The sequence below is a fragment of the Hypanus sabinus genome, chromosome 7 (assembly GCF_030144855.1).
Source record: "Hypanus sabinus isolate sHypSab1 chromosome 7, sHypSab1.hap1, whole genome shotgun sequence".
NCBI lineage: Eukaryota > Metazoa > Chordata > Chondrichthyes > Myliobatiformes > Dasyatidae > Hypanus > Hypanus sabinus.
The window spans coordinates 7,681,686-7,705,722 of record NC_082712.1 but is presented as its reverse complement, the minus strand read 5'-3'; the positions used below and the strand labels follow the sequence as shown (position 1 = coordinate 7,705,722).

The 24,037-nt window shown below is 43.1% G+C and overlaps 1 protein-coding gene across 1 annotated transcript in view; it reads left to right on the top strand.

Moving 5' to 3' along the window:
• The window catches only part of LOC132396535 (G protein-coupled receptor kinase 6-like), a 173,499-nt gene that overhangs the window by 43,505 nt on the left and 105,957 nt on the right, over positions 1–24,037 (top strand). The window contains exon 2 of the mRNA XM_059974137.1: positions 6,462–6,557. Within this exon, the coding sequence (XP_059830120.1) occupies positions 6,462–6,557 (96 nt within the window). The remainder of the gene's footprint in view (positions 1–6,461; positions 6,558–24,037) is intronic.

The window sequence follows — 24,037 nt, the reverse complement described above, 5'->3', positions numbered from 1 at the left end:
TAGAAAAAGCAGTAATAATCAATTTCTACTAAGTTTTGGGTTAATTGCTGTTTTCTGTTCTTTTAAGAATGCTTTGAACTTTATGCTGTTTGGGTCATCATGTGTTGGGAGGGAGAGAGTAGGAAGTACCTAATTGATGTTGGGCGTATGAAGTTTCCGTGTTCATTCTTACTGAAGGACTTAAAATGGAATATCAGTGAAAGAGTAATAGCTTTTTGTACAGATGTTATTTAGATAGAGGAAAAAAAGAGCATTTTAGTGACACCTCAGGATGTCCCAAAATGCTTTAGAGCTAATTAACTGCTTTGGAAATATGATCACTTCTCTAATGTTATAATCTCACATGGAGACGTTTCTGAAAGCTATTAGATTTGTCCTCCCTTCCTGTACAGTAATGTACTTAAATCAAGCAAGAGGAAACCAGGTTGGAGGGTGTTTCTGTTTGATGTTCATTGCATGCTCTTTCCCTGTAGAGATGCCACTTGTTAGTGTGACTTTCTTTCAGGATGTGATCATTGCCAACATCTGTCGCCTACTCCTGATTGCTCTGACCTTGTTGCAGCAGCATTCCCACCCTCTCTCGCGCCCTCTCACACTGCAGGAACTCAGCAGGTCAGGCAGCATCTATGGAAAGGAATAAACAGTTGATATTTTGGGTCAGGACCTGAAAGGAGGGAGGATGAAGCCAAATTAAGGTGAGAGAAGAGAAGATGGTGCGGGACCTGTTGAGTTCTTCCATCTTATCTACCAGGAACATCTCGTAGACTCCCTTTCCACCTTCTAATTTTTAACTTTATTTTATTTAGAGTTACATTACAGTAATGAACTCTTCTGGCACAATGAGCACATGCTGCACAATCACATCCGTGTCACCAGTTAACCTCCCAACCTGTATGTCTTTGGAATGTCGGAGGAAATCGGAGCATCCGAAGGGAACCTGTGCAGTCACATGCAGACAGTCATACGAGCAAGTGGCATCTCTAAGGGGAAAGAGCGCTGTAATAGGGTTATGCTACCGCAATGTCCAGCATTTCTCATACTCTTCAAGGGACCTGGTCTCAGCCGCCTACTTTTGATATATACCTCCATTTTTCCTTACTAGACCTTCCTTGTCAATCAGTGTCTCCTAATCCTGCCAGCCTTGCCTTTATTCAAACAGGAGCATGCTGACCCTGAATTCTTATCTCCCCTGTAAAAGTCTCCAACCTGTCAAGTGTCCGTTTACCTGCCAACAGCTTCTCCAGACCAACTTTTTAAAATTGCAGTGTGTGGTTTCAGCCACCTGAGTGTAGGGTGATATCAATATGGGACATGAGAAAAGTGACAATGACCTTTGTGTCTTCCCAAAATAAACTTTCTATCCTGACGAGTGTAACAAGGCCATTCCACACAGTCGGACAGGCACAAACTACTAATCTCTTCACTTGACTCGGCCTAGCTTACCCAAGGAACGGAATTCCATCATTCAGTTGTTTTCCAATTTTTTTTGTCAGAGTCATGGAAGATCTGCATCTCTTCATTTTTCCATCCCTATTTTTACAGATAATGATACATGTATTTGTCATGCTCACATCAAAACATACAGTGAACTGCGGCATTTATATCAATGGCCCGCATTGTTCGAGGATTGTTCAAGACATTGGAGCAGAATTGGGTCATTTGGCTCATTGAGTCTGCTCTGCTATTCCACCTTGGCTGATTTATTATCCCTCTCAAACCCGTTCTCCTGCCTTCTTCCTATAACCTTTTACGTCCTTACGAATCAAGAACCTGTCAAACTCCAGTTTAAAAATACCCAATGATTTGGCCTCCACGGTTGTCTGTGGCAACAAATTCCACAGATTCACCACCCTCTGGCTAAAGAAATTCCTCCTCTTCTCTGTTCTAAAGGAACATCCTTTTATTCTGAGATGGTGACTTCCATTCTGAGACTATCCCATTATAGAAAACGATTTCTGTACGAACAGTCTATCCCGGCCTTTCAGATTTTGATAAGATTTGCTGGGGGCTACTCACTAGTGTTACTATGCTTCTGGTGCCAGCATGGTATGCCCACAGTTCAAAAACCCTAACCTGTATATCGTTGGAATGTGGGAGGAAACTGGACTACCCAGAAGAAACCCATTGGTCACAGGGAAAACGTACAAACTCATTACTGACAGTGGTAGGAATTGAACCTAGTTTGCTGATTGCTGGCTGGCATTGTAAAGCAGTGTTCTCACCACTATGTTACCGTGCCACCAGTTAAAATGAAGCCGATGAAAGATTTTGGAAATGGTGCCCTTTTCATTCAACTTGATTTAAGAGTAATGTGACAGGAATTGAGGTGCTAACCATAATGCAGGAACGTTAATAGATCAGGAATGAGCCATGCAGCTCCTCAAGGCACTTGACCAAAGTCAAGTTTATTCAAAGGTTCACTTTATTATCAAAGTGTGTACACTGAATACAACCCTGAGATTTGTCTTCTCCAGATACCCCATAAAATACAGAAAACCATAGAAGTAGTTGGAAGAAAAACGTTAATCCACCTCCCTCACATCAGAATGGCGTAGAAATGTGATGAAAGTGACTTTGACTGTGGAATGATTGTTGGTGCCAGACGGGGGTCATTTGAGTTTCTCAGAAACTGCTGATCTCCTGGGATTTTCATGCACAACAGTCTCTAGAGTTTACAGAGAATGGCGTGAGAAACAAAAAGAAACATCCAGTGAGCGGCAGTTCTGTGAGCAAAACACCTTGTTAATGGGAGAGGTCAGAGGAGAATGGCCAGACTGGTTCGAGCTCCCAGGCAGGCGATAGTAACTCAAATACTCGGGTGCAGAAGGGCATCTCTGAACACACATTTCAAACTCCGAAGTGGATGGGCTACAGCAGCAAAAGACCACAAATACACTCGGTGACCATATGGGGGGTACCTAACATGAAAAACATTTATGGAACCGTATACATAAAGACTAACAGCGATGTGTGAAGCAGACAAATTGTGCAAAATTAAAAATAAATAACACTGAGAACATGAGTTGTAGAGTCCTTGAAAGTGAGTCTGTAGATTGTGGAGTCAGTTACAGACATGCTTTCAAGTTCTTAGCTGAGTGAGGTCTCAGTCTGAAATCCTATTCCCTGGTTTCCAGTTGCCCGATGAAAGGCAACATTTTGGCACTGATCCTATTCAAATCTTTTTTTTTGAGTTATGAAGGTTCCTCCATTATTTTTCTCCAGCTTAATTTTTTTTTCCCTCCTAAGACCATACCTTCATCCCAGCAGTCGACTTCTCTGAACTCACCTGTTACTGAGTTGCTGGACTGATGAGTTTGAATAGCTGTATGCGGTCTCTCCATGATCCCCAGTTTCTACTTCAGCTCTTGCTGCCCCTGTTCATCGTTTGTCAGTAACAGGCTGTAAAGCTGAGATGTCAGCTTTCATCTCAGTTTTGCAAGTGGTGTTCATTTTCTAATTATTGTACGTTAGACATCGGAGTAGAATTAGTCAATTCAGCCCATTGAGTTTGCCCTGCCATTCTGTAATGGCTGATTTATCATCCCCCTCAACCCCACTCTCCTGCTTTCTCCCTGTTACCTTTGATACCCTGACTCAGCAAGAATGTTTCAACCTCCACTTTAAATATACCAAATGACTTGACCTCCACAGTGTCTCCACTGCAATGAATTCCACAGATTCACCACCCTCTGGCTAAAGAAATACCTCCTCATCTCTGTTCGAAAGGGATATTCTGAGGCTGTGCCCTCTGGTCCTGAACTCTTTCACTATTGGAAATTGGAAGCATTGGGGACTCGTGAAAACTCGTGTTGATTTCTTTTGAACTTATAGTCTGGTGTAGTCTGTTTTGTCATATGCTTTTGTGATATCATTCTGGAGGAACGTTGTCTCATTTTTTAACTGCATTGCATTTGCGGTTTCTAAATGACAATAAACTGAATCTGAATCTGATCCTCTCAAGAGGTCACATCTGATCATATTGAGTGTTGTGAAATATTCCTGCAGAATAAGACCAGATTCACTGAGGTCACTCTGTATATGTATGTATATATGTGTGTGTGTTCTCCCGAGAGGTTGCATGCCCTGAGTGATGGGGTTCCTTAATGATGGATGCTGCTATTTAGAGGAGTCACCTTTTGGAAGTGTCTTCAAAGCTGGGTAGGCTAATACCCATGATGGAGCTGGCTGAGTTTACAACTTTCTGCAGCATTTTCCAATTCTGTGCAGTGGCCCCTCCATGCCAGATGGCAATGTAACCAATTCAAGTGCTCTCCATGTTACATCTGTAGAAATTTGCAGAAGTCTTTGATGACATACTAAGTCTCCTCAACTCCTAATGAAAGAGAGCTGCTGTTATGTCTTTGCAATATGTTGGGCCCAGGTTGGGTCTTTTGAGATGTTGACACCCAGGAACTTAAAACTGCTCACTCTTTGCACTATGATCCCTTGATGAGATTATGTGTTTCCTTGACTTCCTCTTCCTGAATTCCACAATCAGTTCAATTCTGGAAGGGGGTTTTCAGTTTGTCCCACTTTCTGGACTTCTGACCGTTCTCATGGCAAATCAATTTCTATTGTGAAACTAATTATTTTGATGATAGAAATGTGGAGGCAGCTTGTTAGGGGGAGCAGGAGATTCTGCTAATGCTGGGATTCTTGAGCGACACGTACATACAAATATTGGAAGAACTCAGCATGCCAGGTGGCATCAGTGGAGGGAAACAATTGATGTTTTGGGCTGAGTCTCTTCATCATGACTGAAAGGAAGGAGCAAGAAGCAAGGGTGTGTGTGGTGGTGGGGGAGCTGGCAGGTGATGTGCAGGAGTACAAAATGTAAATGGAAACTGTCTTTGAGATCAACTTAAGGCAAACTGAAAATCTGTTCCAATTCCTTAATAAAATCTCTTTTTTTACCAGTTGACTTGTAGTCTATTTTAGAAGAAAGTAAATGTTTGTAGTCTTGTTTCATTAGTAAAATTACTTGTAATAAAGACAGGAGGATTGGGTTGTAGAGAAATCAGAAGGGCTGTAATATTCAGGCTACTGCTTGAAATGGAGACCATCACACTGGAGCTGGAGCTACAGTGGGAACAGTTTTTTTTTATGGAAAAGCATGTGTGTTACTAGAATGGCTAGCCTTGGCTTGTCACTTGGTCTTCTGCAAACTGAACAAGAGAAATCTAACTTTGAATTTAAACCGTTTCTTTCATCTCACATCCAGCTACCAAATAATTTTTTTAAAAGATTAACAACAAAGGTCAGATATTTTAAAAGCGTTTTTTAAATTATACGTTATATTAATTCAATGAAATGCTGCTGCTGAGACCCGTTGTACTGTCCATCATAAATACCCGACTGCCTTACTACATCAGAGGGCAGCTGAGAATCAACCTCATTGGCTGGGTCTGGAGCTGGACTTACATGTAGGCCAGACCAGGTTAGTCGAAGGATCTTGGCCCAAAACGTCGACTTCAATTCCTTGGACGCTGCCTGACCTGCTGTGTTCCACCAGCATTTTGCATTTATAGCAGAGTAGATTTTCTTTCTTGAAGAGTATTACTTAAAGCAGACAGCTTTGCATCATGAAAAGAGTAAATTCTCAATACTAATGGTTCATTTATATTCCAGCACACCCCCTCTGTCTGGATTCCATCTGCACTTTTCAATGCAGGCTCCACAATCAAACACCCCACTCCCTTTGCAAATTTTTCTCCCCTCTTCCATCAGGCAGAAGATGCTAAAAGCACATACCACCAGGCTCAAAGACAGCTTCCATCCTGTGGCAGGGTAGTGTAGCGGTTAGTGTAATGTTTTGTAGTGTAATGTTGCAAGTTCGGGGATCAATTCCCAACACTGTCTTCCTGTGACCTTGTATGTTTCTTCTGGATGCTCTGAGTTCCTCCCCCATTCCAAAGGCATATGGGTGAGTGTTAGTAAGCTGTGGGCACACTGTTGGTGCTGGAAGCATGGCGTATGTGTTGGTCATTGATACAATCAATGCACTTCATTATATGTTTCGACATGCTTATAACAAATAAAGCTAGTCTTTAACTCTCAACTGTTCTGAGACAATTAAATGGTTTCCTTGTAGATAAGGTAAGATGGACTCCTTACCTTACAGTCTAGCTCAAGTCATGGTCTTGACCTTTACTGCCTGCCCGTACTACACTTGCTCTGTGATGGTCACACTTTACTCTGCACAAAGCCATACTAACTCAGTGTACGGATGTGATGAAATGACCTGTATTGCTGACATGCAAAATTGAGGTTTTCCACTGTACTTTGGTACAGGTACGTAAACCTCTTGACCTATTTTCTGGAGTTTCAGTGAAATTTAAAACTTGTAATCCATGAAGCAATCTGTTGCTACAGGTGCAGAAGTTTAACTATAAAGGTACTGTACTGTTTGGTTGTTTTGAAGCAACATAAAAATTGCTCTAAACTATTTTGGTTCCTTGCAGGCGGAGGAGGGAAGAGGAAGGGCCGGAGTAAAAAATGGCGGGAGATGCTACGGTTGCCCCATATTAGTCAGTGCGAGGAACTGCGACGCACTATTGGTAAGTAGTCACTGTAGTTGACAGTGTGGTGTCCTACTACACTGATAAATGTTTTTTTGTAGATTTACATAGAGCATACAACGTACAGCACTGTATAGGCCCTTCATTCACGATATTGTGCAGACCTTTTGAGCTGAGATCAATCTATCCTTTCCCTCCTACATAGCCCTCCATTTTTCTTTCATCCATGTGCCTTTTCAGGCGTTTCTTAAATGTCCCTAATGTGTTGGCCTCCACCTTGGTCGTGTATTCCACACCTTCTGCTCTGTGAGGTGGGGGAGAAAACTACCCCTGACATCCCATTCTATACTTTCATTTAATTGTTGTAAAATTATGCTGTCTCGTATTGGCCAGTTCTGCCTTGGAGTAAAATCTCAGGCTGTCCATTTGATCTATAGCTCTCATCATCTTACACACCTCTTATCAAGTCATGTCTAGTCCTTCTCCCCTGAGAAAAAAGCTCTATCTCTCTGTGTAATCCAGGGAGCATCCTGATAAATCTCCTTTGCACCCTCACTAATGCTTCCATATCCTTCCTATAATGAGGTTACCGTAACTGAACGCAGTACTTTAACTGAGGTATAACCAGTGTTTTATAGATCTGCAATATTACCTCACAGCTCTTGGGCTCAATGCCCTGACTAATACAGGCCAACACACCATATACCTTCTTAACCACCCTTTCAACTTGTACGACAGCTGTGAGGGATCTAAGCAAGTTTGATTTATGCATGTTAGGTACCTTGATCATCGTTCCTCATTCTGCTCTCAATAAATCTGTTCATCAAATTCCAACCATCTCTCTCCTGTTCATGCATTTCGCCCTGGTCTAGAAGTGCCATGATTTTGAAACTCTTTAAATCTCTTCAATTGTCTTGTTCCCCTTCCTGTGCCTCTGTAATCCTTGCAAGCTCAAGTTGTTGAACTTTGCTCACCTCCAGCTCTGGCTTTGCTGACTGCACCTCTTTACATGTGATGGAACTGAGGTGTCTGGAACCTGAGCTTTGGAAGCCCATTTAAGAGTCCCCTTGAAGTTCAGTTTTCCTGTTACCTGCTTTATTACCAATTTGGGGCAGCATGGTAGTGTAACACTCACAGCACCAGAGACCCGGGTTCAATTCCCATTGTTGTCTGTAAGGAATTTGTTCATTTTCCCATGACCATAGGTTGCCTCTGGATGCTCCAGTTTCCTGTCACATGTCAAAGACGTGTGGGTCAGTAAGTAAATTTGGTAGCATGTTTGCATTTGGGTGGCCTGGGCTTGTTGGGCCGGTAGGGCCCGTTAGTGTGCTGTATCTCTTAAAAAAAACAATTAGTTCATTCTGATTTTTTGATAATATTCAGTGCCTTATGATATAAAACATGTTGTTGTACACCCAGCTTAAATTGTGTGTGTGTGTGTGTGTGTGTTCTCAATAGGAGAAAGCGGAGTGCATCTTTTAGTAAAGGGTTACTCAAATGACACTGCTATGGGCTCTTCTGTGCAGCACAGTAGTACAGAGGTTAGCGTAATGCTTGGTGTAGTGCATACTTGTAAGATCAGGGTGCATTTTGGGTCTCTGACACTAAGGACTTTCTACATTCTTCCCATGACTGTATGGCCTTCATCCGGATCCTCCATTTCCTCCCACCTTCCAAAGACATAAGGGTTAGTAAAGGTTAATAAGTTGTGGGCATGCTCCGTTGGTTCCAGAAGCATGGTAACATTTTCAGGCTGCCTCCTCATACTGTGTTGGTTATTGATGCATGGTGAAGCATTTCACTGTACACTTTGATGTCTTGATGTACAAAAGACGAATAAAGCTAATATTTAACCTTTTTGTAGATAAGTAATAGTTTATTTGTCCACTACTTTTTTTCATGTGCAGTAGATTTCCACAACAAATTCCCAAAATCTGGGAGCCTAAACTCAAAGATACTTGTAGGTTCCTGCTATGCATACTGTGCGCACGGAGGTCCAAAGCTCTACAGTACAAAAATCTAGTTTGAACATTGAAAAATGCTGGCAGATCAGGGCAACAACGGTAAATAGAGAAGTAGCCAGTATTTCTGAGCAATGACCTTTCATAGAACTGTTGAACTTGCTGGGTGGAAATTGGCCTCCACTTTTCCGAGTGAGCCCACTCAATTAGATTAACAGCATCTTGGGACCTGGTGAAAGGCAGCGACTCAGTGAAAGCTTCCCTTTTGTTTGCTAAGAGGAATTTTATTGCAATTTTCTGTATAGCTGAATTCTGCAAATTAAGTTTGAAAACTACGGAAATGAAATTTAATTGGTTTGAGATTGTCAGGAAGTATTACTGGTGTTTGGAAGTCATTTGACTATATTCAATTTCTTCTCTTTGTTTTACTTTTAGAAATTAAAGAACCTTATAGATGTATCTTGTTTCTTCGTAACTCTTATTATGCTCTGATAAAATAATGTATAAAGCGTCTCCCAAAACTTGCCAAGTAGAATTTAAAGCAACACTGATAAAGTGGTGGAGTTACTCAGCAGGTCAGGCAGCATCTATGAAGAGGAATAAAGCCTGGTGATTCATAAGAACATAAGAATTAGGAGGTAGTGTTGGCCATCTGGCCCGTCGAGCCTGCTCTGCCATTCAATAAGATCATGGCTGATCTGGCCATGGACTCATCTCCACCTACCTGCCTTTTCCCCATAACCCTTAATTCCAGCCTTGTCTTATATATATTTACTGAGGTAGCCTCCACTGCTTCAATGGGCAGAGAATTCCACAGATTCACCACTCTCTGGGAAAAGCAGTTCCTCCTCATCTCCGTCCTAAATCTACTCATGAATCTTGAGGCTATGTCCCCTAGTTCTAGTCTCACCCACCAGTGGAAACAACTTTCCTGCCTCTATTTTATCTATCCCTTTCATAATTGTATATGTTTCTATAAAATCTCCTCTCATTCTTCTGAATTCCAGCAAGCATAGACCCAGGCAACTCATTCTCTCCTCATAGTCTAACCCCACATCTCTGAAATCAACCTGATGAACCTCCTCTGCACCGCCTCCAAAGCCAGTATATCCTTAAGTAAGGAGACCAGAGCTGCACACAGTACTCCAGGTGCGGTCTCACCAGTACCCTGTATAGTTGCAGCATGACCTCCCTGCTCTTAAATTCAATCCCTCTAGCAGTGAAGGCAAACATTCCGTTTGCCTTTTTGATGGCCTGGTGCACCTGCAAACCAACCTTTTGTGATTCATGCACAAACACTCCCAAGCCCCTCGGCACAGCAGCGTGCTGCAAATTTTTTACCATTTAAATAATGATCTGCTATTTCATTTTTTTTCAGATTGGCTGACCTTGCATTTACCAACATTGTACTCCATCTGCCAGACCCTTGCCCACTCGCTTAACCTGTCTATATCTCTGCTGGCTCTCTGTATCTTCTGCACAATTTGCTTTTCCACTCAATTTAGTATCGGTCCCCTCCTTCAAATCATTAATGTTTATCGTGAGCAGTTACAGGCCCAGCTCCGACCCCTGCGACACACTGCTCACCACTGATTGACAACCAGACCCTTCGTCAGAATGAAGGGTCTCAGCCCGAAACATCGGCAGTGCTTCTCCCTATAGATGCTGCCTGGCCTGCTGTGTTCCACCAGCATTTTGTGTGTGTTGTCAAACAGGACCTGCCTTTGCTGAATCCATGCTGGTGTCTGCCTGATGGATCCATTTTGTTCCAGATGTTGCACTATTTCCTCTTTAATGATAGCTTCCCAACTACAGATGTTAAACTAACTGGCCTATAGTTATCTGCCTTTTGCCTACATCCTTCTTTGAACAGTGGAGTGACATCCAACATCTTCCAATCTGCTGGGACCTGCTCGGAGTCCAGAGAATTTTTGTAAATCATCACCAAAGCCTCTACTATCGCTTCTGTCATTTCTTTCAGTACCCTGGGATGCATTCCATCAGGACCAGGGGACTTATCTATCTTCAGGCCCACAAGTTTGCTCTGCACTGCCTCTTTATTGATAGCTATTCTGTCAAGGTCGTCACCTCTGATTGCATCCATAACAACTCTCTTTGGCATGTTAGACATGTCCTCACCATGAAGACCAACACAAAATTGTCATTCAAAGCCTCGGCCATTTCCTCATTACCCAATATCAGTTTTCCCTTCTCATCCTCCAAGGGACTCACATTCGCTTTAGCCACCTTTTTCCTCTTTATATAATTATAAAAACTTTTACTATTCGTTTGTATATTTTGTACTAGTTTATTTGCATAATTTTTCCCTTTCTTTATTGCTCGCTTTGTGGTACACTGTTGCTTTTTAAAGTTTTTCCAATCTTCCAGTTTCCCACCTCTCTTAGCGATTTTCTATACGTGAGCTTTTAGTTTGCCTGAGACCCTTCATCCTCTCTGTAGAGACTTCCCTGACCTGTTGAGTTCCTCCATCATTTAGTGTGTGTTACTCTTGATTTCTTGTGCAGAATCTCTTGTGCTTATCAATTAGAATTTTTTTCTTTTCAGATTACAAGACTAGTACAAGGTGAACTTCCTGCCTTACAGGAAATTTCAACAAAGATCTACCTTCTATGGTAGCTAACAATCAACTATTTGTTTTTCACCATGTGTTTGTGTGTGTGTGTTGGGAGGTGGGGGGGGGGGAAGAGGTATCTGTCTTTAGGTGTCAAACAACACACACAAAATACTGGAGGTGTTTAGCAGGTCAGGCAGCATCAATGGAAATGACCAAACAGTTGATCTATTATTGGGCTGAGGCCCATCTTCAGGACCAGAAAGGAAGGGGGTAGAAGCAGCAATAAACCTTTTAGTAATGTCTTGTTGCAGAAAGTTGACTTGAAATGTGATCTTTCCACCTCCCAGTTATGGAATTATACCAAGGGGAAGGAGTGGCAGTCTTTTAGTGGAAAGATTTAAATGTAAGGATGCATTAAATTTCGCTTCCCTTACGGGCAAAGTCCACAGCTCGAGACTTGGGTGAAAAATGTTGCTGACATAAGATGCTAATCCCAGGTCATTTACAACCTCCTCACAAAAACAAGAAATACAAGAAATTGTATTTGTCTTGTATCTTTCATGAGCTCTGACCATCCCGAAGTGGATTATGCAAATAACTAATTCACTGAAATAAAACAGAGATACCAAGTGGGCCATGTGCCATCTTTGTAGAGAGGGGGAAGGAAAGGATTATTCTCTGAGTTCAGGCACCATTCAACCAAAGGAAGGACAATGAGCTGAAGTATTAATCCTTCTCCTCCTCCACATGCAGCCTCACCATGACTGTCTGCAGTGCAGAAGCTTTTCAGCGCTATCTACATGAACAAGTTGTCCAGTTAGTCCCAGTCCCTCCTCTGTTCTTTCTCCATAGCCCCAAATAGAGAACAGATCATGGAATGTTGAATTGCTTGTAATAAAAGAATGAAGAGCACCACTTCCCTTTCCCAGGATCCTGATGTCTCTATTGTCATAGATCCGTGCTTATGGGCTGGCCCAGATGACATTCAGGGTTGTGCACAGTACTGATACACAGTAGGGAGGTCATGGAACTTATACAGAACTTATACAAGATTGGAGGTGTAGTTGACAGTGAGGAAGGTTTTCAGAGGGATTTGGACCAGTTGGAGAAATAGGCTGAAAAATGGCAGATGGAGTTTAATGTGGACAAGTCTGAGGTATTGCATTTTGGAAGGTTAAACCAAGGTAGAACATACAAGGTAAATGGTAGGACACTGGGGAGTGCAGTAGAACGGAGAGATCTGGGAATACAGATACATAATTCCCTAAAAGTGGCAACACAGGTGGATAGGGCCGTAAAGAGAGCTTTTGGTACATTGGCCTTTATAAATCAAAGTATTGAGTATAAGAGTTGGAATGTAATGGTGAGGTTGTATAAGACTTTGGTGAGTCCGAATTTGGAGTATTGTGTGCAGTTTTGGTCACCGAATTACAGGAAGGATATTAATAAGGTTGAAAGAGTGCAGAGAAGGTTTACAGGGATGTTGTCGGGACTTGAAAAACTGAGTTACAGAGAAAGGTTGAATAGGTTAGGACTTTATTCCCTGGAGCGTAGGAGAATGAGGGGTGATTTGATAGAGGTGTATAAAATTATGATGGATATAGAGAGAGTGAATGCAAGCAGGCTTTTTCCACTGAGGCTAGTGGAGAAAAAAACCAAAGGTCATGGGTTAAGGGTGAAGGGGGAAAAGTTTAAAGGGAATATTGGGGGGGCTTCTTCACGCAGAGAGTGGTGGGAGTGTGGAATGAGCTGCCAGATGAAGTGGTGAATGCGGGCTCACTTTTAACATTTAAGAAAAACTTGGACAGGTACATGGATGAGAGGGGTTTTGGAGGGGTATGGCCCGGGTGCAAGTCAATGGGGCTAGGCAGAAAATGGTTTGGCACAGCCAAGAAGGGCCAAAAGGCCTGTTTCTGTGCTGTAATGTTTTATGGTTCTATGATGGAGGGTCTCGATCTAAGATGTCTTCTCCATATTGAGTTCTTCCAGTATTTTGTGTTCTGTGGAGCATGCTAGATTTTTAGGCTATCTCCTGACTGGTGTTTCATCCAGCAGTAAGTAGCTTGTTTTTTAACTCTTGGGTGCAATTTCAAACACTCTTGAGATATATTCATAAGTGTGGAATTATTGTCCTGCTATTTATGACCATTTAAGCATAAGACATAGACCCTCCCATTCTAGAAAAAAATCCTCTCCATGTCCACTCTATCTAGGCCTTTTAATATTCAATAAGTTTCAATGAGGCCCCTTCCCCACCTCATCTCAACTCCAATGAGTACACCCTCAGAGCCATCAAATGCTCCTCATGGTTAATCCTTTCATTCCTGGGATCATTTTCAAAAACCATCTCTGGACTGTTTCAAATGACAGCACATCCTTTCTTAGATAAGGGGCCCAAAGCTGCTCACAGTACTCCAAAGTGCATTCTGACGAATGCCTTATAAAGCCTCAGCATTACATCCTTGATCTTGTATTCTAGTCTTCTCGAAATGAATGTTAACATTGCTTTTGCCTTCCTCACCACCAACATTATGCAAGGACAATCAAAGAAACTTCAGTGATTTCTTGAAGATCAAGAATGTGATTGGGGTATTTAACTAAATTTTCCCTGGTAGTTTGTGTTAGTTTATTGCCACTTACATCAGGATAGTGAAGCTCCTTGCATGAAACTGGGTGGTAATAGTAAATACAACATTAAGTAAAGTGAGTGCACATCAGTAGAGTGGTGCAAACTGCTGCTGTCGACAAAGAAATGTTAACATGACAATAACAGAAGAGGTAGAATTCCTCCAGCATTTTGTGTGCGATGCTGTGGATTTGTGGAGATGCATTCCCGCAGTAGATTTGGTCCATTGATGATGAAGGAATAACCGAAAATAAAATACAAGGTCTCCATATTGTTTGACATAGAAAGGTGGTGCTCACATGCCTGCTGGCCTTGTCTGGCTTGGTAGAAGTTGTGGGTTAGACTGATAGAAGTGAAGGTACCTTGATTGAGAACCCTGGTATATTTTGTGCACGTCTGGCCCTTGTGTTTGCTGGTGCTGGAAGACCTGTTTCAGTTCCGAATTTGACTCTTGTCGTCTGCAATCAGTTACATTTCCTTCCTGTTTTTGTGCTGCCTTCATACTTTCTTGCTTTCACTATGAGAGTTGCAGCCAAAGCGGAGGAGGATGTTGGTGTGTCCAACGGCCAATAAGAGCTGCAATTGCAGAGCAGCAGGGCTGGGTAAACGTGAGCTCCCAACAGTAAGTCAGTTGGGCTTTCCAGCCTGAGAATCGGCGAGAAGCAGATTGGAGATCAGACCAATTTGGGTGACTAGTAGATGTTAGTTTGGAGAGATGTTGAAGAGAGTTGATCAATATGAAAAGGATTGAACACCCACACTAGTGCAATATAGACCACTACAACACAGAAACAGGCCATTTGGCCCATCTAGGTCTGTGCCAAACTATTAATCTGCTCAGTTCCATTGAACTGCACCCGCACCATAGCCCTCCATACCCCTCCCATTTATGTACCTATCTCATTTATTGTTGAAATTGAAGCCAAATCTACCACTTGTGCTGGCAGCTTGTTCCACACACTCACCACCTTTTGAGTGAAGAAGTTCCCCTTAAACATGTCACCTTTCACCTTTAAGCTTTGACCTTTAGTTCCAGTCTCATCCAACCTCAGTGGGAAAAATTTGAGTTTTTTTGTAAGTTTGACTTTTGACGCACCTAATAAACACCCTTGCAGTAAAGTGCAAAGTAACTCCAGCAATATTTTTTGTTTGGTTATAACCCATATATCTAACACAAGAAACCTTTCCTGTAACTCAGGTCCTCAAGTCCTGGCAACGTCTTGTAAATTTACTATTCTTTAAAATGTTGCTTGATGTACATTGCCTCGTGCCAAAATATTTCCTTTCTCTCACAATTTCATCTGCCTCGGCTCTAAGCTCTGGAATTCTCCCCTTGACATCTCAAGGTAAAGGAAGATTAGTTTTAATTGTCACATGTACATAGAAACATCAAAACACACAGTGAGGTGTCTCTTTTGCATCAATGACCAACATAGTCCAAGTATGTACTGGGGACAACCTGCAAGTGTTGCCATGCTTGTGGTGTCAACATACTTGGGCCCTTGGCTCCCAGTGGTACATAGGCCATTAATGACCTCTCGTCTCCATCACCCTCTGAAGTTGATGGTATGCTTATAATTCTTCTGCAATCCATTGTATCCACTATACAGGGGGTTGGCCTATACAGCTTCTACCTGTATAGGCCAGTTGCCTGTTGGCAGGCCTTGCCCATTTCCACCTCTCCCGACAAGGACATAGGGTTGGACTTTTGAGAGGTGTGCTGCTAGCATATCATGCCTACAACTTGCTTATTCCAGCTGATTTGGAATGCGGGAGTAAACTGGAGCACCCAGAGGAAACCTAGGCAATTAGAGTGAGAACGTGCAACTCTTTGCAGACAGCGGCAGGAATTGTACCCTGATCGGTGATCCCCAGCACGAAAAGGCATTACACTACTGTGCTGCTGTATTTCTTCCTTTTGTTGCTCGTTCCCAGCACCTCCTTGGTTGTAATATCTCTTGTCACTGAAGATCCTCTTTTGAAGCAGCTTTGAATGTTTTACTCTGTTAGGCCAGATAAATGTGGCAGTTGTTTGAGGAAACTTGGTATATTGTACTGGGTTAATGCATATACATATAGTCAAGTTGAAGATGGGGATTGCATGTCACATATCTCTTGCATGTACCTCAACCACAGGAGGGAACAAGAAACAAAACCTAACCTGTATCGATCTGTGGTTTGAGAGGGTGTGGTGTTGAGAGTAATGAGAAGAAAGTATGTGCTGTGAAAGAAGGAAAATAGCTAGTATAAGGAAGAGAAATTTTTTAGAAAAACCTGAAAGTTCAGTAAGTATCTGAGGAGAGAAGACAGAAAAGGGTGAATTTATTATGGGGAAGCAAGGAAATGGCAGATGAGTTGAACAAGTACTTTGGATCTGTCTTCACTAGGGAAGACACAAACAATCTCCCGGATGTAATAGTAGTCAAAGGAACTAGGGTAAAGGATGAACTGAAGGAAATTTATATTAGGCAAGAAACGGTGTTGGATAGACTGTTGAGTCTGAAGGCTGATAAGTCCCTGGGACCTGATGGTCTGCCTCCCAGGGTACTTAAAGAGGTGGCTCTAGAAATCGTGGACGCATTGGTAATCATTTTCCAATGTTCTATAGATTCAGGAACAGTTCCTGCTGACTGGAGGGTGGCTAACGTTGTCCCACTTTTCAAGAAAGGAGGGAGAGAGAAGCCTGATGTCAGTGGTGGGAAAGATGCTGGAGTCAATTATAAAAGATGAAATTACGACACATTTGGATAGCAGTAGAAGGATCAGTCCGAGTCAGCATGGATTTATGAAAGGAAAATCATGCTTGACTAATCTTCTGGAGTTTTTTGAGGATGTAACTATGAAAATGGACAAGGGAAAGCCAGTGGATGTAGTGTACCTGGACTTCCAGAAAGCTTTTGATGAAGTCCCACATAGGAAATTAGTAGGCAAAATTAGGGCACATGGTATTGGGGGCAGAGTACTGACATGGATTGAAAATTGGCTGGCTGACAGGAAACAAAGAGTAGCGATTAACGGGTCCCTTTCGGAATGGCAGGCTGTGACCAGTGGGGTACCACAATGTTCGGTGCTGGGACTGCAGCTGTTTACAATATACATTAATGATTTAGATGAAGGGATTAAAAGTAACATTAGCAAATTTGCTGATGACACAAAGCTGGGTGGCAGTGTGAAATGTCAGGAAGATGTTATGAGAATGCAGGGTGACTTGGACAGTTTGGGTGAGTGGGCAAATGTTTGGCAGATGCAGTTTAATGTGGATAAATGTGAGGTTATCCACTTTGGTGGCAAGAACAGGAAGGCAGATTACTATCTGAGTGGAGTCAAGTTAGGAAAAGGGGAAGTACAACGAGATCTAGGTGTTCTTGTACATCAGTCAATGAAAGCAAGCATGCAGGTACAGCAGGCAGTGAAGAAAGCTAATGGCATGCTGGCCTTTATAACAAGAGGAATTGAGTATAGGAGTAAGAGGTGCTTCTGCAGCTGTACAGGGCCCTGGTGAGACCCTACCTGGAGTATTGTGTGCAGTTTTGGTCTCCAAATTTGAGGAAGGACATTCTTGCTATTGAGGGAGTGCAGCGTTGGTTCACAAGATTAATTCCCGGAATGGCGGGACTGTCATGTTGAAAGATTGGAGTGACTGGGGTTGTATACACTGGAATTTAGAAGGATGAGAGGGGATCTGATTAAAACATATAAGATTATTAAGGGATTGGACACACTGGAGGCAGGAAGCATGTTCCCGCTGATGGGTGAGTCCAGATCTAGAGGCCGCAGTTTAAGAATAAGGGGTAGGCCATTTAGAACAGAGATGCGGAAAACTTTTTCACCCAGAGAGTGGTGGATATGTGGAATGCTCTGCCCTAGAAGGCAGTGGAGGCCAAGTCTCTGGATGCATTCAAGAGAGAGTTAGATAGACTCTTATAGATAGCAGGGTCAAGGGATATGGGGAGAGGGCAGGAACGGGGTACTGATTGTGGATGATCAGCCATGATCACAGTGAATGGTGGTGCTGGCTAGAAGGGCTGAATGGCCTTCTCCTGCAACTATTGTCTATTGAGAGGAAAAACAGTTCATGTTTTAGGCTAGGGATCTTTTAGCAGAGCTAGACATGGTTAGAAAACATGTTTTAGGCTAGGGATCTTTTAGCAGAGCTAGACATGGTTAGAAAATATGTTTTGGGTTACTGAGAATGAAAGGGAACAAAATTATTCCCTTTGCCAGGGTGTAAATGAAAGAAAAAGAAACTGATTGAGACTGGCGTTCCTGGTAGCACTTGATGCATGGTATAGAAATGCCAATGCCAGGAACTGAAAGGTTCAAAGTCAATTTTATTATCAAAGTACATATATGTTACCATATACAACCCTGAGATGCACTTTGCTGTGGGCATAATCAACAAATCTAAAGAATAGTAACTATAACAGGATCAATGAGAGATCAGCCAGAGTGCAGAAGACAACAAATAGTGCAAATGCAAAAATAAATAAATAACATGAGATTATGCGATGGTCCTTAAAGTGAGATCATTGGTTATAGGAACATATCAATGATGGGGCAACTGAGTGTAGTTATCCCCTTTTATTCAGGCGCCTGATGGTTGAGGGGTAGTAACTGTTCTTGAATCTGGTGGTGCGAGTCCCGAAGCTTTTGTACCTTCTACATGATGGCAGCAGTGAGGAGAGAGTGTGGCCTGGGTGATGAGGATCTCTGATGAATGATGCATTTCATGTAGACATGCTCAATGGATGTGCTCAAGTCCTTGGAAAGTGTTGGATACAGCCCATTCCATCACAGGCAAAGGTCTCCCATCATTAAGAAAATTTACATGAGCGTTGTCACAAGCGCCAGACACTTCTCTGGCTTCCACCACCAAGCAGGAGGTACAGAATCATTAAGTCCCACATCACCAGGTTCAGGGACAGTTACAGTATTACCCAACAACCACCATTCTCCTGAACTGGCATGGATAACTTCATTCTCCATTACTTACCAATATGGGTTAGTAATTTTTGGGCATGCTATGTTAACACTGGAAGTTAACACCAGTGCATTCACAAGTGCTTCAATGTACACATGTCAAATCTAATCCTTAATGTTTATTTTTCGCATGTTTACTGTTATTCTTTCTGCAGTATCTCCAGCATTTTCTAATTTTATTGCATGTTTTTTGCTTATGGTTTTCAGAGACAGTATGTAAAGATGATGCAAATCTTTTGCCTTTTCCATCTGAGGGGTTGTAGTCTTGCAGCTGTTTTCGACTGTTCACGGGTTCAAATCTCATTGCAAATAGTATAGACCTGCCTATATGATTCTGAGAGGTAAAGAGTTAAACTAAGGCCCAGTAAATAGAGTAGGAGATTTAATCGATGGTGTTTTGTGAACCTTTATACACTCGTCAGTGTCATCTTTGTTTGTGGGAGGATGCCATGTGGAAATTACTTAATGTGTTTACTACATCATAACAGAGACTCCACTTCAAAATGTTAATTTGGTTGGAAGCAGCTTTGGGCTGTGTAGAAAGGGATGTGGAAGTTTTCCCTTTTCAAAGTCAAATTAGATTTATTATCAGAGTATGTATATATCACCACATACTTTATTTTCTCAATTTCTTGCAGGCACTTACAAGAAAATAAAAGAAATAATGTTGATCCCTCTCCAGAGTTACTGTCTGACCCGCTGAGGTCCTCCAGCATATTTTTGTGTTGTAAGCGGTTAGTGTTGTACTTTACGGCGCCAGAGACTGGAAATTTGGTGTTCAATTCCTGCTGCTCAGAGTGATCTTTGTACCTTACGAGAGAATCTGCAGATGCTGGAAATCCGAGCAACACACAGAAAATGCTGGAGGAACTCGGCAAGCCAGGCAGCATCTATGGAAGAGAGTACAGTCGACATTTTGGGCTGAAACCCCTTGGCGGGACTGAAGTATAAAGGATGAGTAGATTTCAAAGGTAGGGAGAGAGGAACGCAAGGTGACTGGTGAAACTGGGAGGGGAGGGATGAAGTGAAGAGCTGGGAAGATGATTGCTGAAAGAGATACAGGGCTGGAGTTGGGTGAGTCTGATAGAAGAAGACAGAAGGCCATGGGAGAAAGGAAGGGGGGTGTGGAGGAGTACCAGAGGGAGGCTATCGGTAGGCAAGGAGATAATTTGAGATAGAGAAAAGGAGATGGGGAATGGTGGCGGGGGGGGGAGCATTACCAGAAGTTTGAGAAATAGATGTACATGCCATCAGGTTGGAGGCTACCCAGACGGAATATAAGGTGTTGTTCCTCCAACCTGAGTGTGGCTTCATCTTGACAGTAGAGGAGGCCATGTACAGTATTGACACATCAGAATGGGAAGTGGAATTAAAATGGGTGGCCACTGGGAGAGCCCACTTCTTCAAGCGGATGGAGCATAGGTGCTCGCGAAAGCAGTCTTCCAATCTACCTCGAGATTCACTGATATACAGGAGGCCACACCAGGAGCTCCAACAGACTCACAGGTGAAGAGTCGCCGCACCTGGAAGGACTCTTCGGCGCCCTAAGTGGTAGTGAAGGAGGAGGTGTAGGGGCAGGTGTAGCACTTGTTCCGCATGCAAGGATAAGTGCCAGGAGGGAGATCAGTGGGGGGGGGGGACTAACGGACAAGGGAGTCATGTAGGGAGAGATCCCTGTGGAAAGCAGAAAGTGAAGGGGAGGGAAAGATGTGCTTGTGGATGGGATCCCGTTGGAGGCAGTGGAAGTTCCAGAGAATTATGTGCTCGACGTGGAGGCTCGTTGGGTGGTAAGTGAGGACAAGGTTAACCCTTATCCCTTGTCGGGTGGCGGGAGGATAGGGTAAGGGCAGACTTGCATGAAATGGAAGAGATACGATTGAGGACAGCATTGATGGTGGAGGAAAGGAAGCCCCTTTCTTTGATGGAGGAGGACATCTCCTTCATTCTGGAATGAAAAGCTTCATCCTGAGAGCAGATGCGGCAGAGACGGAGGAATTGAGAGAAGGGGATGGTGTTTTTATAAATAATGGGGTGGGAAGAGGTATAGTGCAGGTAGCTGTGAGAGTCCAAGGGTTTATAGTAGACATTAGTGGATGAGCTGTTTCCAGAGATAGAGACAGAGAGATCAAGGAAGGTGGGAGAGGTGTCAGAAATGGATCAGGTAAATGAGGGTATGGTGTAAGTTGATGAAGTCAATGAGCTCCATATGGGGGTTGCAGGAAGCAGCACCAATGCAGTAGTCTTGTAGCATGGGAGAAGTGATGGATGTGTAGGCTGGAACATAGACTGTTTCACGTAGCTGACAGAAAGGCAGGCGTAGCTGGGACCCATACGAGTGCCCATGACTATACCTTTTGTCAACACCACTTCATCCACTTTGCTTCCAACTTGCAGCCGGCCTTCAAATTTACCCGGTCCATTTCTGACATCTCCCTCCTCTTTCTTGATCTCACTGACTCTATCTTCAGAGACAGTTTATCCAGTGATATATATTATAAACTAACAGACTCTCCTTCTAACAGACTCTCCTTCTCTCAACTAACAGACTCTCCTTCTAACAGACTCTCCTTCTCTCAATTCCTTTGTTTCTGCCACATCTGCTCTCAGGATGAAGCTTTTCATTCCAGAATGAAGGAGATGTCCTCCTCCATCAAAGAAAGGGGCTTCCCTTCCTCCACCATCAATGGTGCTCTCAATTTCACGCAAGTCTGCTCTTGCCCCATCCTCTCGCCACCCTACCAGGGATGGGGTTCCTCTTGCCTTCACTTACTATCCCACCAGCTTCCGCGTCCAGCACATAATTCTCTGGAACTTATGCCATCTCCTAAGGGATCCCACCACCAAGCACATCTTTCGCTCCCCCACTTTCTGCTTCCCACAGGGATTGCTCTCGATGTGACTCCCTTGTCCATTCGTCCCTCCCCACTGATCTTCCTCCTGGCACTTATCCTTGCAAGTGGAACAATTGCCACATCTGCCCCTACACCTCCTCTCTTACTACCATTTAGGGCCCAGACAATCCTTCCAGGTGAGGTGACACTTCAGCTGTTGGGTTCATGCAGTGTATCTGGTGCTCCTGGTGTGGCCTCTTATATATCAGTGAGACCCAATGTAGATTGGGAGACCGCTTCACCGAGCACCTACACTCTGTCCGCCAGAAAAGAGCAGAATCTTCCAGTGGCCACTCATTTTATTTCAACTTCCCATTCCCATTCCAATACGTCAATCCATGGCCTCCTCTGCTGTCGCAATGAGGCCACACTGAGGTTGGAGTTGGAGGAACAACACCTTAAATTCCATCTGGGTAGCTTCCAATCTGATGGCATGAACATTGATTTCTCAAACTTCTGGTAATTCCTCCCCCTTTCACTGTTCCCCATCCCCCTTTCCCTCTCTCAACTTATCTCCTTGCCTGCCCATCCGTTTCTCCTCCCCCCTTTTCCTTCTTCCATGGCCTTCTGTCCTCTCCTATTAGACTTCCCCCTTCTCCAGCCCTGTATCTCTTTCGCCAATCAACTTCACAGCTCTTCATCCCCTCCTTGTGTTTCTCTCTCCGCTCCCCCACCTTTTAAATCTTGTACTCATCTTTTTTTCTCCAGTTCTGCCAAAAGGACTGTGCCCGAAACGTTGACTGACTACTTTTTCACACAGGTGTTCCCTGGCCTGCTGAGTCCCTCCAGTTGCCAGGTCTTTATGACCTTTGGGCACTCTGGCTCCCTCCCACAGTCCAAATATGTATAGGTCAGTGTTAGTAGGTGGTGAGGATGCTATGTTGGCACCAGAAGTTGGCACACTTGCGGGCCACCCTCAGAGCATCCTCCAACTGTGTTGGCCTTTGACATGACTGATTCATTTCACTGTGTTTTGAGGTTCTGATGTACAGTGGCAAATAAAGCTATTTCGATATACAATCTAAACAATATAATATAAAGCTTTTTAATGTGCAATTTTCTGGTATGCAGACTATGTCCCAGTTTGGACTCCTTTTCCTCCTAATTGGACAATTATATGTCTTGGTTATCAGAGCTGCGTGCTTTCATCTAGAAATCTACTTCCTGTATCCAGACCGACGCCTTAGCCACTTGGCCATGCGCCAATACTTAAGTGAGTGATAATAAGACATAGGAGTGGAAGTAGGCCATTTGGCCCATCATGTCTGCTCCACCATTCTGATTCTATTGCTTGTTTAGGAGTATTCATAGTGTTGGCTGTTGACTGTTCCTGTTGCTTCTGGGAGAGAACTGGAGGATTATTACGGCACACAAGGCCTCCCTCCCTTTTCCCGATAGCCCTGCAATTATTTTAATGATTTATTTATGCAGCTTAATGGAAGTGAGTCCGTGATGTGGTGAATCAGCTTGAACGTTAAAGTGAATGGTGACTAGAAAGTGGGGAAAATTAGTGTGTGTCTGGATGGAATTATTTTTCCTGTGGGTGAAGTGAACTTGTACTCTGCAATTATGAGCATTAAAACATATTAATTAGGCACAGGAGTAGGCCACTCAGCCTTTCGAACCTGCTCTGCCACTCAAGATTATTTCGTGCTTTTGCTTACTAACCATATGCATACTTGTTTGCTGAGTTCTAGCTACTGCTGCCTTAAAGGCATTCAACACTATTTGCACAGTCCTTTTTAACAAAAGCAAGTCCTTTTTTCCAAAGAACTTGTGATGTCCTTAGATACATAAAAGAAATTCAGTTTCCCTGTCTTAAATGCGTGAGTCTTTATTTTGAAATGGTGAAGCTATATTCTAAATCTTGCAACAGTAGGAGATGCCCTCCCCACATCCATTTTGTCCAGACTGCTGAGGATCTTGCACGTTTCAATCATATTCCCTCCCACTCTTCCAAACTCCAGTGGATCACTATAAACACAAATTTCTTCAGATGCTGGAAATCTAGACTAATACACACAAAATGGTGGAGGAACTCAGCATCCATTCAGAGTCCCTTCATGCCAGACCTGAAGAAGGGTATTGGGTTGAAATGTCAACTGTTTATTCTTCTTCATAGATGCTGCCTGATGTGCCAAGTTTCTCCAACATTTTGTGTGGCTTGCAATAACTGCTCCAACTTTTCCTCACATCACGATCATTCCAGGCATCAGTCTGACAAACCTGATAATTTCTTCTTGACTGTCTTTCCTTACAAAGACCTTGGTCTGAGAAATCTCTGCCCATGTGGTCTGTGTTGCTGTTTGCAAATATTGCCCCCTCTCATGGGAGAGAAGATACAAAAGCCAGAATATGATTATCGCCAGATAGTTCAAAGTGAATTTATTATCAAAATATATACATGTCACATATATACAATGAGATTCATTTTCTTGTGGGCATACTCAATACATGTATAATAAAATAATAACTATAATGGAATC